The 13,172-nt window shown below is 30.3% G+C and overlaps 2 protein-coding genes across 2 annotated transcripts in view; both read right to left on the reverse strand.

Moving 5' to 3' along the window:
- Lnpk (zinc-ribbon metal-binding protein lunapark) overlaps positions 1-3,662 on the reverse strand; it is a 28,553-nt gene extending 24,891 nt beyond the window's left edge. Inside the window, exon 1 of the mRNA XM_068765724.1 lies at positions 3,301-3,662. Within this exon, the coding sequence (XP_068621825.1) occupies positions 3,301-3,327 (27 nt within the window). The 5' untranslated portion in view covers positions 3,328-3,662. The remainder of the gene's footprint in view (positions 1-3,300) is intronic.
- Positions 3,663-4,438: 776 nt separating this feature from the next.
- On the reverse strand, positions 4,439-12,130 carry LOC137922839 (uncharacterized). Its single transcript, XM_068765929.1, has 9 exons — positions 12,022-12,130; positions 10,771-10,900; positions 9,461-9,565; positions 8,221-8,356; positions 7,353-7,438; positions 6,045-6,254; positions 5,625-5,832; positions 4,881-4,966; positions 4,439-4,668 (listed from the first exon to the last, which is right to left on the reverse strand). The coding sequence occupies exons 1-9, from the start codon at positions 12,109-12,111 to the stop codon at positions 4,475-4,477; spliced, it is 1,245 nt and encodes a 414-aa protein (XP_068622030.1). The 5' UTR covers positions 12,112-12,130; the 3' UTR covers positions 4,439-4,474.
- Positions 12,131-13,172: the final 1,042 nt, after the last annotated feature.

Here is a 13,172-nt window from a genome sequence, read left to right on the forward strand (position 1 = left end):
TCATTTCAGTCATACAACATTAACAACGAGCATATACTGACAACCTTAACAAGCTTGCCTTTTCACCTAGTGGATGGACACTCTCTGCACACAGGTCACTTCCTACCTATCTTATTATATTTGGGGAGGCATATGTTGAAGAGTGGATGTTCTACAGGCGAAATGATGAAGTTACAATGCTAAATAAATTATTTCAATGAAAAAAAGAAATAAAATGTAGGACCTATACAATTTGCTTAGTTTTTTACAACATTATAGTTCATACACATTGTGATATTACAAAGTGAGTATTAACTCTTTTATATTCAAATAATAATCAGATGGAATAATATTAATATATATAATTTTTTATAAAATAATTTTCCAAATCAACAATATAATGTTATAATTAGTTACTAATAATGTTTTAACTACTTTCATGAATGCTTTATAAGACATGTCATTGTGAAGATGTTTCATAAACAAAGCATTGTCCAGTATTTCAAAATGCGCATTAAATCAATTGTTTTATATACAAACAACTTTGGATATGAAATGTATCTTGAAATTTGTAGTAAAGTATTGGTCTATTCAAAAAAGGAATATTCTGTTTGTTTTAAACAGATGTAAGTTTTATGCAAATGTGTTCCTTTTATATAAATCATGTAAAAGCATTTTGCTTTCAATGAAAAAGTAAGACTTTGTGTGTTAAAATAATCATTCGGACACAATCTCAAAGTATATGGTGCATAAATTAAGTACTTTCAGTTATGATAATTTACATTGTAAATCCAATAATTAGTTGTACTTTGTTGTCTTATGGCATATTTTTTATAAATATTGAACTTTGAAAAGTATTTTGGAAGCATAATTTGTAACTCTATTTACATGCTTATAAATAATTTGTAATTTGACACAAATACCACAATGTCTGAAGCAAAAGGTACATGTGTCATATTCGAGACATGGTTGTTTATGACTGGCCTAATAAAAAGGCTGTAGGTTTCCTAAGAGCACCAAGAGAAAGATGAAGCTAAGCAAATTGTTCATCAGAATGACATAGCTCCAAGAATTGCTCATCTGTAAGGCTAAGGTTGGGGCATATTGCTCATGTAGCTGATGGCTGTTGTGGCTGAAATATTTTCGAGTGGCATCCATGAGCTTGTAAACACGATGTGGGTCGACTCTTGAAATGGTGTACCGACGGCATAGTCAAGATCGCAGGAAGGCGCCGAATGCCCGACCAGTCATTGTGGCGATATTTGGGCCTATGCCCAGTAGTCTGAATAGTCAATTGACTATTTATTGTATATTCTATTACTTGGAATTTGAATTGCCATAATATAAAAACATAAAAAGAGACAAGGTATTAGCATTCCATGGATTTATCATGTGGTTTCATTACAATGTTTGTAGGAGGTTCAGTAGACAACCCATATAGCAAGCTTAAAGAGGCTACTTTGCAATGCATAGGCATTAATCTTCAACAAACACTTCTCTTCCTTCCTTACCAAATTTGTAATTATCCTACCAACACTGATTTAGAAGACCATTTCAGAAGTGACCTTGTGTTTACTCTAGTCATGCGTTATCTTTTAATAGATTATAGAAACTTTTATTTAGTTATACCTCTCACTCCTTTCTCCACCCTATTTAAATATTACACCTCATCCCGAAGATTTTACCAATACATAGGTAGGTATTCAACACTGTTTCTCAGATGTGTTCAGTCCAACCTAGATCTGATTCCAAGATAGATTTATTTACCAAGGTATATTTTAATATTGTCTACAACAGGAATATATGCATAAACCGATATTGCCCAAGGTCATAACTATCAAATATTAAATTTTATATCAGTTGTAGGGTCCTAAATTTGGATTTTAACAAATAAAACTACACAGACCATATTTTAAGGTTTTTTGTGTCCATTGTGATTTTTTCAAACAATAAACACAAACAACACTGAGGTGCAGTTAATTTTTGGTAAAGTTTACAGTATGCTGGGCCAAATTGAAGTGGCAATCAAGTGTGGGTACATGGCTGACATTCTTTATTACCCTGACTAAACCCTTAAATAAAGAATCCTCTGTCTGTTACATTTACAATACCAAGTGTTCTACAGTGTTAATTTATTACCATAATATTTATTCAAAGAGTTCTGTGCAGAATTGGCCTGTAAATACTATAAAAGAAAGTCAATTTTAACTGTATATCTAATATTGTCACATTACACTTGAGTGAAGATAAAACAATTAAAACTTTTTTATTTATACCATAACAAGGTAAAGGTAAAAAAATAATTCCTTTAGTTAATTTATCTATTAATAACATATTGAAGCAACCTCTACATTTTATTGATTATTATGAGAATTATTCTAAAAACAGTATTAAACTTTTGTTTGGTTTTAAAAATCATAACATTTGTCAGCAGTTAAAAGAGTAAAAGAACAATCTATAATAAGCAGAATTTGGAAAATGACACTGATGTTATTTGACACCAATTGTATCAATGTGACTTAAGGAGCCTTGGCATCACTCTCTTTTAAAATCTGTCTTAATTTAAAATAGAATACATTACTGTAATAAGATATGTAAAATAAAACACATCATGATTATCAACTTTGATTATAATACCAATGTTTATTAAAAGATTCTTCTCCTTGCATCATGTCCCTCTCTACCAAAGATTGTGAATCCTTTTAAAAGAATTGTTGCACAGGGGTAAATAACAAACATAATTTAAAAAATATAAGCAAAATTTGAAAAAGAATTCAAAATAATTTAAAAAAATTTAAATTGTGTTATATTGTAATTTATTGTTCTCTCTATTAACAATCAGCCAGAAGACTTTAATTAAATTTGTTGATCAGTTAGTGATTATTTTTGGAGATGAACCACTTCCATACATGTAATATCTCATTCAACAATGTATATTTAATTTAGATTTAACCTAGTCTTGGTTTTATTAGACAGTCTTGGAAATTTTCTTAAAATTCAATTTAACAATTCATTTTTTGAGAAAATAATTTTTGTTAATAATATACCAAGTAATGTTCAAAATTACTTTTTATATAAAACCATTATCTTCGAATGACTAATACAGATTTACTATATAATACATGATTGTTGCTGAAGTGAAGGTAATTTCATGAAAGTAGATTATCAGTAGTTAAAACTTTCTAATTTTCTAAACCTAGGAGATTAACATACCGCAAGTAGTTATTTGAATTTGCGCCAAATGAAAATAAATCAAATGAACTATCGAAATAGTTTTGGCTACGTTACAGAACGAAAGCTTAGCAATATCAAAATACTTACGCGAAGTTTTGACAGAATCAGCCCCATTTTGTCCTTACAATTTCTCTTGTTAGATCTATGTGATGTCAAAGTTTACACGTTAACAATTAATTTTGAAGCGTTATGGAAGAAAAAAAATGTTATTGCGGAAAAATGTAAATCGATGACGAATACCATTAAATCTATAACCTACAATAATACGCCGACAGAGGCATAACTGTTTTAAAGAAAACAAATTAATGAACAAATACTGGAGCAACAATCACGTAATTACATGTCCACGATATTACTAGACTTTAGGTAGGAAGAATTTAACACTAAAGGTCGAAATAAAATAAAACCTAAGCTATCCGTTTACACATCAGTCACTTGAACACATAGAGTATCACTGAACACTTTAACATTAAAGCGTCAATTGTCAACTGTCAGGGTGCGTCGAACATAAGCCGAGGCGATTATAACGACCGAAACTATTTAATTATGTGAATCGATATTTAATCTTTTTACATAAATAGTTGTGAATATTATTTTAGTGCCAAATATTTACACAACAGCATTTCACATTCTTGGACTGTATACATTAAATGTCAAGAAGCTATCGACATTCACTTTATCATGAAACGAGTATTTAATTTGCTAAAATAATGTTTAAAGAGTTTATTCCTTGATCTTAAATCTTAAAAAAAATTTTCTTTTATAGTAGTTTAATTTATTAGAGTACGAATTACAAATTATCTAACGCTGTAGTAATAGACAAAATATAATCCCTTGTCATGTATAACTTAGAAACTTCATTTTATTTATTTCGTGCTTTTCCGTCTATTGTCAATTAATCTCTTTTTTATATTTAAAAAATATTTGCTAACAATAAGGACTAAGAATATTTATTTCATAAATAAATTTTCATACACATCGATAGATTATTTCATTCACGCATCGTTGCACGTACTGGAATTTATTGTGAATGTCAGGTGTCTAGCAACACCTGTGTCTATGGTAGCTGAATCCCACTATGATTAACCTTAACCGAACCTTCCATCCGTGACCATTGTTTTTAAATGTTTCCATCCGTACTTAAAATTTGAATGTTAAGCTTGATGATCCTAAATCTTAATAATAAATTTCTGCTGGCAAGATAAAATAAAAATTTATTCAGATTTTAATCATTTATTATGAACGAATAATTAATTACATTTTAGCATTGTTTCCAATCTGCAGTATAACAAGGAAGAGCGGTAACGGTATTTGATTCTTTTCCAATTTGACGACCATCCGAGTCCACACAACGGCACTGACCGCGACGACACTGTATTTTTCTAAAATTACCATTATTACAGCATATTGGCTTTTCGTTCGATTGTTCCATAAGTAGAGAAGTTTTAGCACATTCTGAAAAAAGTTTGACATATTTACTATCAGACATTCAAATTAAAACTTCCTTTTTTCGCTAATCCTATAACATCTCGCAACTCTCAAAGTTAAATTTCAATTTAGTAACAATTGTTTCTTTAGTTGTACAATCATATAGTCCCATTATTATGGGTTTTCTTCATTTTTATAAGAGTATGTTTAAAGTATTACTTAAATAAAAAACTACTCACTGCAATCCATGCTTTCGTAACTCTCTGTGTCTGGTTGTGCATTATAATTTTTTATTTGGTTTCCTCTGTCATCAACGCATATTTTTCTGAAAAATTAATTATAATAATTATCTGTTACTAAATATTATATGTTACTTATACTTTGCTAAATTATACGTGTTGTAATTAAAAATTACATGTAAATAAAGTGATAATTTTTTTAAGTCGACCATTATATAAGGATCGATCTACGGAATCTTCGTTGTCAGAGTCGGGTAAGGGACTCCCCCCACAGCGGTGCTACCAGAGTTGACATTGAGATTGATAACATAAATTTTCTTTTATAGTAACCAACAGTACATTTAATAATTTAAATTAATTCAATTAGTATTGATTATTATTAATAACACTTGTTATTTACTGAATTTGATGTGAATTAATTTTATTAGATTTTGACGACAAAATAATCAAGTTAATTATTACCAACCATAAATTTTTATTTTGGTATCGATAGGCACGACGCAAAATTTTTTAAAAACCATAGTCTCATTATTTTTTGTAAATTTGTTTAGGGAGTTCTTTAGTATATGTTTATTTTGAAAAGGAAATCCTCAGACCAAAATAGTTTAGGAGTTCTTGATATGTGTTGTGTTTTGTGCCTGGCCACAATAACACAATACGTATATTTAACAAGATTTCTGTTAGTGTGACAATAAACAGATTATTTAATTAGAACCTCTTTTATAACAAAAAAAATTAACTCACGTGCCATTCCTTGTCTTCAAAACACTGCCATAGGTTCCATCTGGCATACACTCAGAGACAGAAGTGAAAAATTCCGTATTAAAACCATCTTTTTCTCCCTGTACGATTAGTTCTATCTTTTCATTCATATTTTCAAGACATGGCGTTGTATAATTGAAAGGCGGCTTACCCTCAACTTGATCCGGAAATAAATCCAATTCTGGATTGTCTATAAATTGATAATATTCTAATTAAAACAAATTTAAATAATAATGTAATAGTTTTAGCCGCACACCGATATTATTGTTTGGACTAGTCTCGCCTTTTTCGTGTAATATTTTTCTTAATTCTTTTTTTACCCACTGCTACTTCAACTTGCCATTCGGTTGGAATACGGCGAATAGGTATTTTTCAATCGCAACTAATTAAATTGGTACTTACAACAAGATAACTCAGAAATTGGTTCCTTGTCCAAATTGATAGATTTTTCGTCTCTTATTTTTCCAGTAATTCTATGTACACAGTAGCAAGTCCTACCAATACATTGTACAGGATTAAAATTTCCGTCAGAAGTGCATCTCGGTACAATAACTGGAAAAGGAACTCCTGGTGATATAGACTTCTTTATTTTATAATTGAAACGTGAACAACCTGAAAATGTATTAATTTAATTATTTATATGAAATTTCAAATATAATCGATAAAGGCATCGGTATTGTCGATTGTATTTATAGGTATTGCGTCCAATACTATTACATATGTTTTGAATTCAAATAAGATAAATATGCATAGTTTACTATTACTGATTTTTCAATTTATTTATGCATCACATTATCCACAAAGAATAACTTTTCAATATTGTTCTATAACAGAAGCTCTAAGTTTAATAGAAACTAGGTCAGTTTGAGTTCCTATCTAAGTCTCCTTCAATTAAAAATTCTGAAACTGCCAAATACCCTCCGATCTAGGGAGAGCCTCTATCAAACTGAGTAGGGTTTTTTTGAGTTCATCTGTACAATATCCTTATCCATACAGAGCAAATCATTCCCAAGTTTTATTATCACTTAAAATCCTTGACAGTAAAACGGTTTTTTTTTAAGTTTTATTTAATTATGAGACAATGAGATAATTCTGAGACATTGCCTGGCACTGTATTGTAAGACTGTACACATGTGCCAACAACCGTGTACTGTATTATATATAATTAAGACATATATAAATCCGTAAACAATTATAAGTCTATGTTACACCTGACCTTATTATTAAAATAAAAATATCTACATTTCTATCAAAAATTGGTACAACTAGGCTCCTTAGAAAACGTGAATATTACCAAAGGATCTATTTCAGCCGCCAAAAACGTACGTATTAATATGTTCAGGTTGTTAAACGCTATAATCAATAAAAAATTACTAAGCCATAAAGACATCGTCAAATTTTAAAGGTATAGATGCGAATGCAGTGCTGAGCAAGATATTTTACTTTAAAATCTTAACTAGGTCTTCTAAGCAAAGGTCAGACTGTATCCCCTATCATTAGACGACAGCTTTGTTCATCATCAATTTATAGTACAGAAATCATAGCTTGTAATTTTCTTTGTTACCAATTAACAACCAATATTTCGCGTGATTTATGTGAACGTATTTGAAACGAAAACCATATGTAAACAAACAAAAATAAGGGAAATCTTTATATTAAAAGACAACTTTAATTGATACTAAAACGTATTTTCTAAAATTAAACGCTTACCACAATGCATATTTTGCATGGTCGTCGCACCCATATTTAGTTTTTCGCCAAAAATCCTTTCGCCTTCTTCAGACTGGCAGAAACATCTACAAAAATAAAGGCCTTAATGTTGAAGAATTTAACTAATAAAAAAATATAATTTTATTTTAAGGAACACCATTAATATATCGAGTCTGAAAAGAATTGTTACATCTCGTATTACTACGGTTACATGTTGTTGCAGTTCATTTACTGTCTATTCCTTAAAAAATTAAAATCCCGTTGTGGTCATAGTTATCTTAGTTTTTCTGGTTACTTTATATCGAATCAAAATTATTTTTTCTCTTCATGGATAATCTTTACCGGCCTTACTTTTGCTAAAATATACCACTGCGGCTTTTTAAATTTTTGGTAAACTATAATTTAACAAAACAAAGATGATAAATACAGTCCCTTGAACTAATGTCGTGACTTATTTGGTGTGGTTTCAATAATTACATTAAAAAAGGTTAATATAAATTGTGATTCAGATTGACGTTAGTTTTTATAACAAAAAAATTGTTTTAATTTGTTCATTATTATTCACTCCTACTGCTTTAGTCTTATGAACGCTTCTTATGTAACTGTATTTAATGATAATTCATTAAATGTTTAGTGCTCAAAAAAGTATTATCTGTATAGCAGTCATATAAGATCGCTATATAAAAGAATAAACATATCAGAAAAAGCGTTTTCAAAATTGGTATTATTACATATGCATACAAATTAATTGTTTAGTAACGGTGCCTACAGATGTAAAACGCTTTAAAGATTTTTGCTGAGAAACGAGATTTACTTTTACATTTTAAAAGCTAAAGGTACTATATTACTAATACTTGTTAAAATTTACGTATGGCCTGGAACGCAGTCAAACGGTGCATATTTTCCTTTTCCGTCGCATATAGGACGCTGTTCTAAAGCTCCAATTTGCCCGCCGAGATGTCTCGAATCATATTCATCTTGTGCCTTGTGACATTTTGTATTCACTGAAAATAAACCATTATTATTATTATTATTACGTCCTTACAATGCTTTCACCAATGAAGGGTGTTTTGATCTATTTGCCTACAAAGATTCCTTGAATATTATGATGACATTGCCATCAAAATAGAGGGAATCTTGAGAGGCTTATCATTACAGGCAAAATCGAAAATAAAAAAACACTGGATAGAGGCCGAATACGCTGCACAGATCAAATCATAATTCTAGACAATAAAGTTTACGAAGCTATACACGTAGCGGACACATGCAATCGATGGAGAAGTTTCATCTAGGAGAAAATGATTCGTGGAGAGTATTACGACCCTCAATAACGAGGATTACCACGCGAGGAGGAGGCAGACTACATCCTTACACTTTATAATGCTGGTCTACCTTAAGAATCGTAGTAATCCAAGTGACATATTAATCAATATAAAATTATACCTATAGAACTCGTATCTTCGTGCTACAAACCCTAAGGATAACAATTGCGTCTTATTTTATTTTTAAATGCATTATCAAAGTAATTTAATATTCAATAAGCAGTTTTTGTACGACTCTTTTTTATAATTGACACACAAATACCAACATTTTTTTAGTATTAACTAGTAGCAATAACTGTTTGTCGGTTCCTGGTAGATTCGTATTAGTTTAATCACCCCGATACAATCTGGCGGTTCCCGACGTCAAACAATTGCGTGAGGTCATTGACTACTAGCGTCATCTATTGGCGCAGTCCGAAGTTTAAGGCGTTCCAATATATTTTATTTAATTTTTTTTTTTCAAATAGTTCTTTAGCGTACTCTGAAAGAAATATTCCAGAGGATTAAACTAAATAACTTTATTACATTTACAGAGCTTTCTATATTTTACTAACTACTCAAGAATTCAATGGTTTAATTAAAAGGCTTGTTTAGTGAAGTTTTAGGTTGATGTGACCAGTCAAAAAACAGGGTGATTATTTTCAACAACCTTCAAAAATAGGATTGGCTCCTGCACTGAAATTTCTGTGTTTTCGTAAAAAAAGAACGCACCAAAACGGATAAACACCCGCTTTTGGTTTTATTATAGCTGCATTAAAGATGGTGTAAATAGTTGTTTCAACCTACTTCTTACACAAGTGAGGCTCTCAGGATTACAAGTTAATCCGTGGCCACATCTGCCGATTGTCACGCCTGTGCCGGGACCTCCAGTTGTACAATGTGCACCTTCGCCTTAAAAATTAAATAACTTAGGTAAATTCGAGGAAAAAGCCTTTCTGGCAAAAGAATTTATTAACATGTAACAAAATCTCTTTGGCTGTACTATTTGTATCTGGTTGGCTAGGAAAACATTAAAAAGGTTAGTAAAATTTTCGATCAATTCTTCATTTGTTTTTCTTGCTGTCAAAATGTATGAATATAATGGAGTAATTTAATAGAATATAAAATTCCGGCAAAGCAACGCACGTCGCGAGAAATATTTGTGACTTTTTTAATAAAGGGCACCTACGTATTATAGTTAAAAGTAAGTAAACTCTGATAAACACTTTCATAAACATGGCATAAATGAAGCAGATCATGCTAAGACTAGCGCAATAAGTTATTAAAGGATTTTCATTCAAACAATATACTAATACCTAATAGCTCTATAATATAGGTCGTCTATTTTCTACTAATGTATCATTCCTATAATCATCTGAAGAATTGCAGATACGGTAGGAAAGTCTTGGTATATATTATATAGATGTGAAGGTCCGATATTTACGCAATCCTAAATTTACTGTAGACCTCAGTACGGGTACCGTAAGTGCAAAGCCCGCAAAGTCTAACGAGCATTTTTCCAGCAGTGAACAATTGTTGTTAAAATTTCTCTCTAAATTTTGAAAAATTACTTTAAAACATTTCATTGTAATTTTTCATCATTTCAGCCTTAAAACGCCCACTATTGGACATAGGCCTCCCCCCTCCATAGATTTTCAATGGGACCGGTAGGAAGCGTCTTGCATCCAGCGACTTCCAACGATCTTAACTTCGTCTATGCACCATGTCGGCGGACGTTTTCCACTGAGCTTGCCGGTGCAAAGTCTTCATTCCAGATCCTAAAGCGGTAGTTGGCCTGGCTTCCACTTCCAATACCAACTCAACTTCACAAAGAAAAAGGGCTATGTCGTTTTTCTATGTTCGTCTACGGACAGGAGTCCGTTTCATTTCAGATCCGATCAATATATTTAATAAATAATATAATTTTAAATAATAATTTTTCGCCAATGTGGTTAGTATGTTGAAGAGACATTACGTTCTGTGAATAGACCGTGAGGCATTGGTCTCCTGTTTCAATAAACTCCATGTCCGCATAATCCATCTGATTACAGTTTTGCAAACCATTGCTGATGACATTAACCAAAAAAAGATACTTTAACACCATTATTTTTACTAACCATAAAATGGCAGGCAATATTGACAACAATTGCATTCAGTTGGCGAAGGCAGCCATATTCCTGTATGTGTTGCATTGTTTATTCTACATTCTTGAGCTGGCGAAGCGCAGCCTTCTTTGAATATGTAATTCTAGAAAATGTTAAGATTAATAATTTCTTAACTGTTTTAATAAAAAACGAGCATGATGAAATTATGACGAATACTGTACACATGTACATATCTATGAAAAAATTCTTTTTTCACACCTATCCGTCCTTAAGAAATATTTTAAATGGATTTTAGTGATAGTTAATTCTAGTACTCTTTCTTTTATTCTGAAACCATTTGAAGATTAAAGCGGTTTAACAACATCGAGGTGAGCTTCACAGAAACGACAGGACGGGAAAGCGAAGATGCAAAATGATACGATTGTGTGCCGAGAGACTTTATGTTAACAAAGGCAGGCTACGCAGTGGCGAACCTAAAATGCGCTTTCTTACTTTATATTAGGTGACACTACATTTCTATATCAAGAGTGTAGTAACACATACAAGTCGACAGATTGTGCAACGTCTCGACTTTCGATGACGAACATAGCTGACGCTGATTCTGCTATGCATGATTCCTCTAGCAAGAGCCTTTTTGGTTATAAATCATCAGTTAACAATTTTGCTGATACAGTCCAAAACTTCACTTCAATTAATTTAAAGTAAAATATTGCAAATAGCGAAAATTATACAGTCTGAAATAACATCGATCCGTAATCAATATTGGTCATTAGAAAAGTATTTAAAAATAAATGAAGTACGTGAATTGCCATTATTTGATATTTTTTTCGGAATTCATAGGTTTAGATTGTGTTATATTACTAATAAATAACTGCACGTCCAAAAAAAAATTCCTGTAATCTTTTTAGCAGAAACCAAATAATGTCTTGTTGAAATCGCAATATGTGATAAAAGCGATGTTTGTACTTCATCTTTTGCCTATTTTATAATTTCTCTCGTATATTCATGCATATTAAAGAATCGAAATTAAATAAGTAAGTAAATTTAGAGTACCTTATTACTGTTGTTTAAGATATATTTCTTAGTTGTTATATATATATATATATATATATATATATATATATATATATATATATATATATATATTTACATATCAAATCAATATCTTTAAAATTCCAAGCACAAAAAACCTATTAATATTTGCTACAAACTATTAACAAATGAAATATTTTAAAAGCTTAACACTAGTTAAGTTGTACTCACTCTACAAAATCCTTCTTCACATAAAATACTAGAAGAATTTACTTTGGAATATAACACAAAACAAATAAACAAGAGCCTTATAAAATCCATTCTGTGTACGTCAACATTACTGCTTCGAATTCGTAAGAAACAATTGTGTTATCTTCTTATCAAAATAATTGTTATTATCATATTGATTATCTACTTACTGACTCAACATTACTTTATACTATTTTCAGAATTTACAAATTTATCATATTTTATTTCTACTTTTACTCGTGAAAATTAGATATAAAAAGTTACAGTAGTAAGAAATAGATTTACTGCAAACAGATAATGCATTATACGCAGTTTATAAAATATTTTTCAAATATCTTTTAAAGGAAGGTAACCTATAATAATCGGAAATGCTTTCTTTGATGAATGGAAAATTAAATACACTAAAGAACTCGTTTTATGCAATTAGCATATTATTGCATAAAAATGACATTTTTAGTTATGAAATTTTTTAAATTGCATTTGACCTTTACTAACTTTTTAATGTTAATTTTGTATAAGATAACAATAAAAAAATCTAAAATGGATTGTTCCATTTTTGAATTTTTTTTAATCTCTTGGGAAAAATAAAACACGTTTTCGATCAATATCAAAAATAGTCTCATGGAAAAAAAATCATTTCATATTTCTCCTTTAATACAGATTCTTATTAATTTAATACGTCTAATACAGATAATTTTTAATTATTAGTGAATAATTACGAAAGAATTATTCCTGTGTGTTAATATATTTCGATAAATCTATGTCCAATCCATCTGTGTTATTGAATATATCGGTATTATAAAATGTCATTACATTTTCAGGTAACTTGTTTCATTAATATAAACTTTCAGAATGTACCACCGGCTTACAATCGCAGAGACTATTATCAGTGTATTTGTCATTGGGCTGTTTTAAATATAACACTCATTTGTTGTATAGTTATATATTTTAGAGACATTTTTTTAATTAGGATCATTATTTTTTAACTAAATATATTACTTAATTATTGTGAAACGAACCTTTTTTTCAATTAAAAAAGCTATCGATATATAGTTACTTATTATCAAGTTTCTGCCTTTGAACTACTGAACGATAGTTTCAGTGGTTCGCTTGCAATTAAAGAAGATTCCAAG

Source organism: Battus philenor, unplaced genomic scaffold (assembly GCF_028537555.1).
Source record: "Battus philenor isolate CCGP_79_NKW_IND1 unplaced genomic scaffold, ilBatPhil1.0.hap1 SCAF_20, whole genome shotgun sequence".
Taxonomy (NCBI): domain Eukaryota; kingdom Metazoa; phylum Arthropoda; class Insecta; order Lepidoptera; family Papilionidae; genus Battus; species Battus philenor.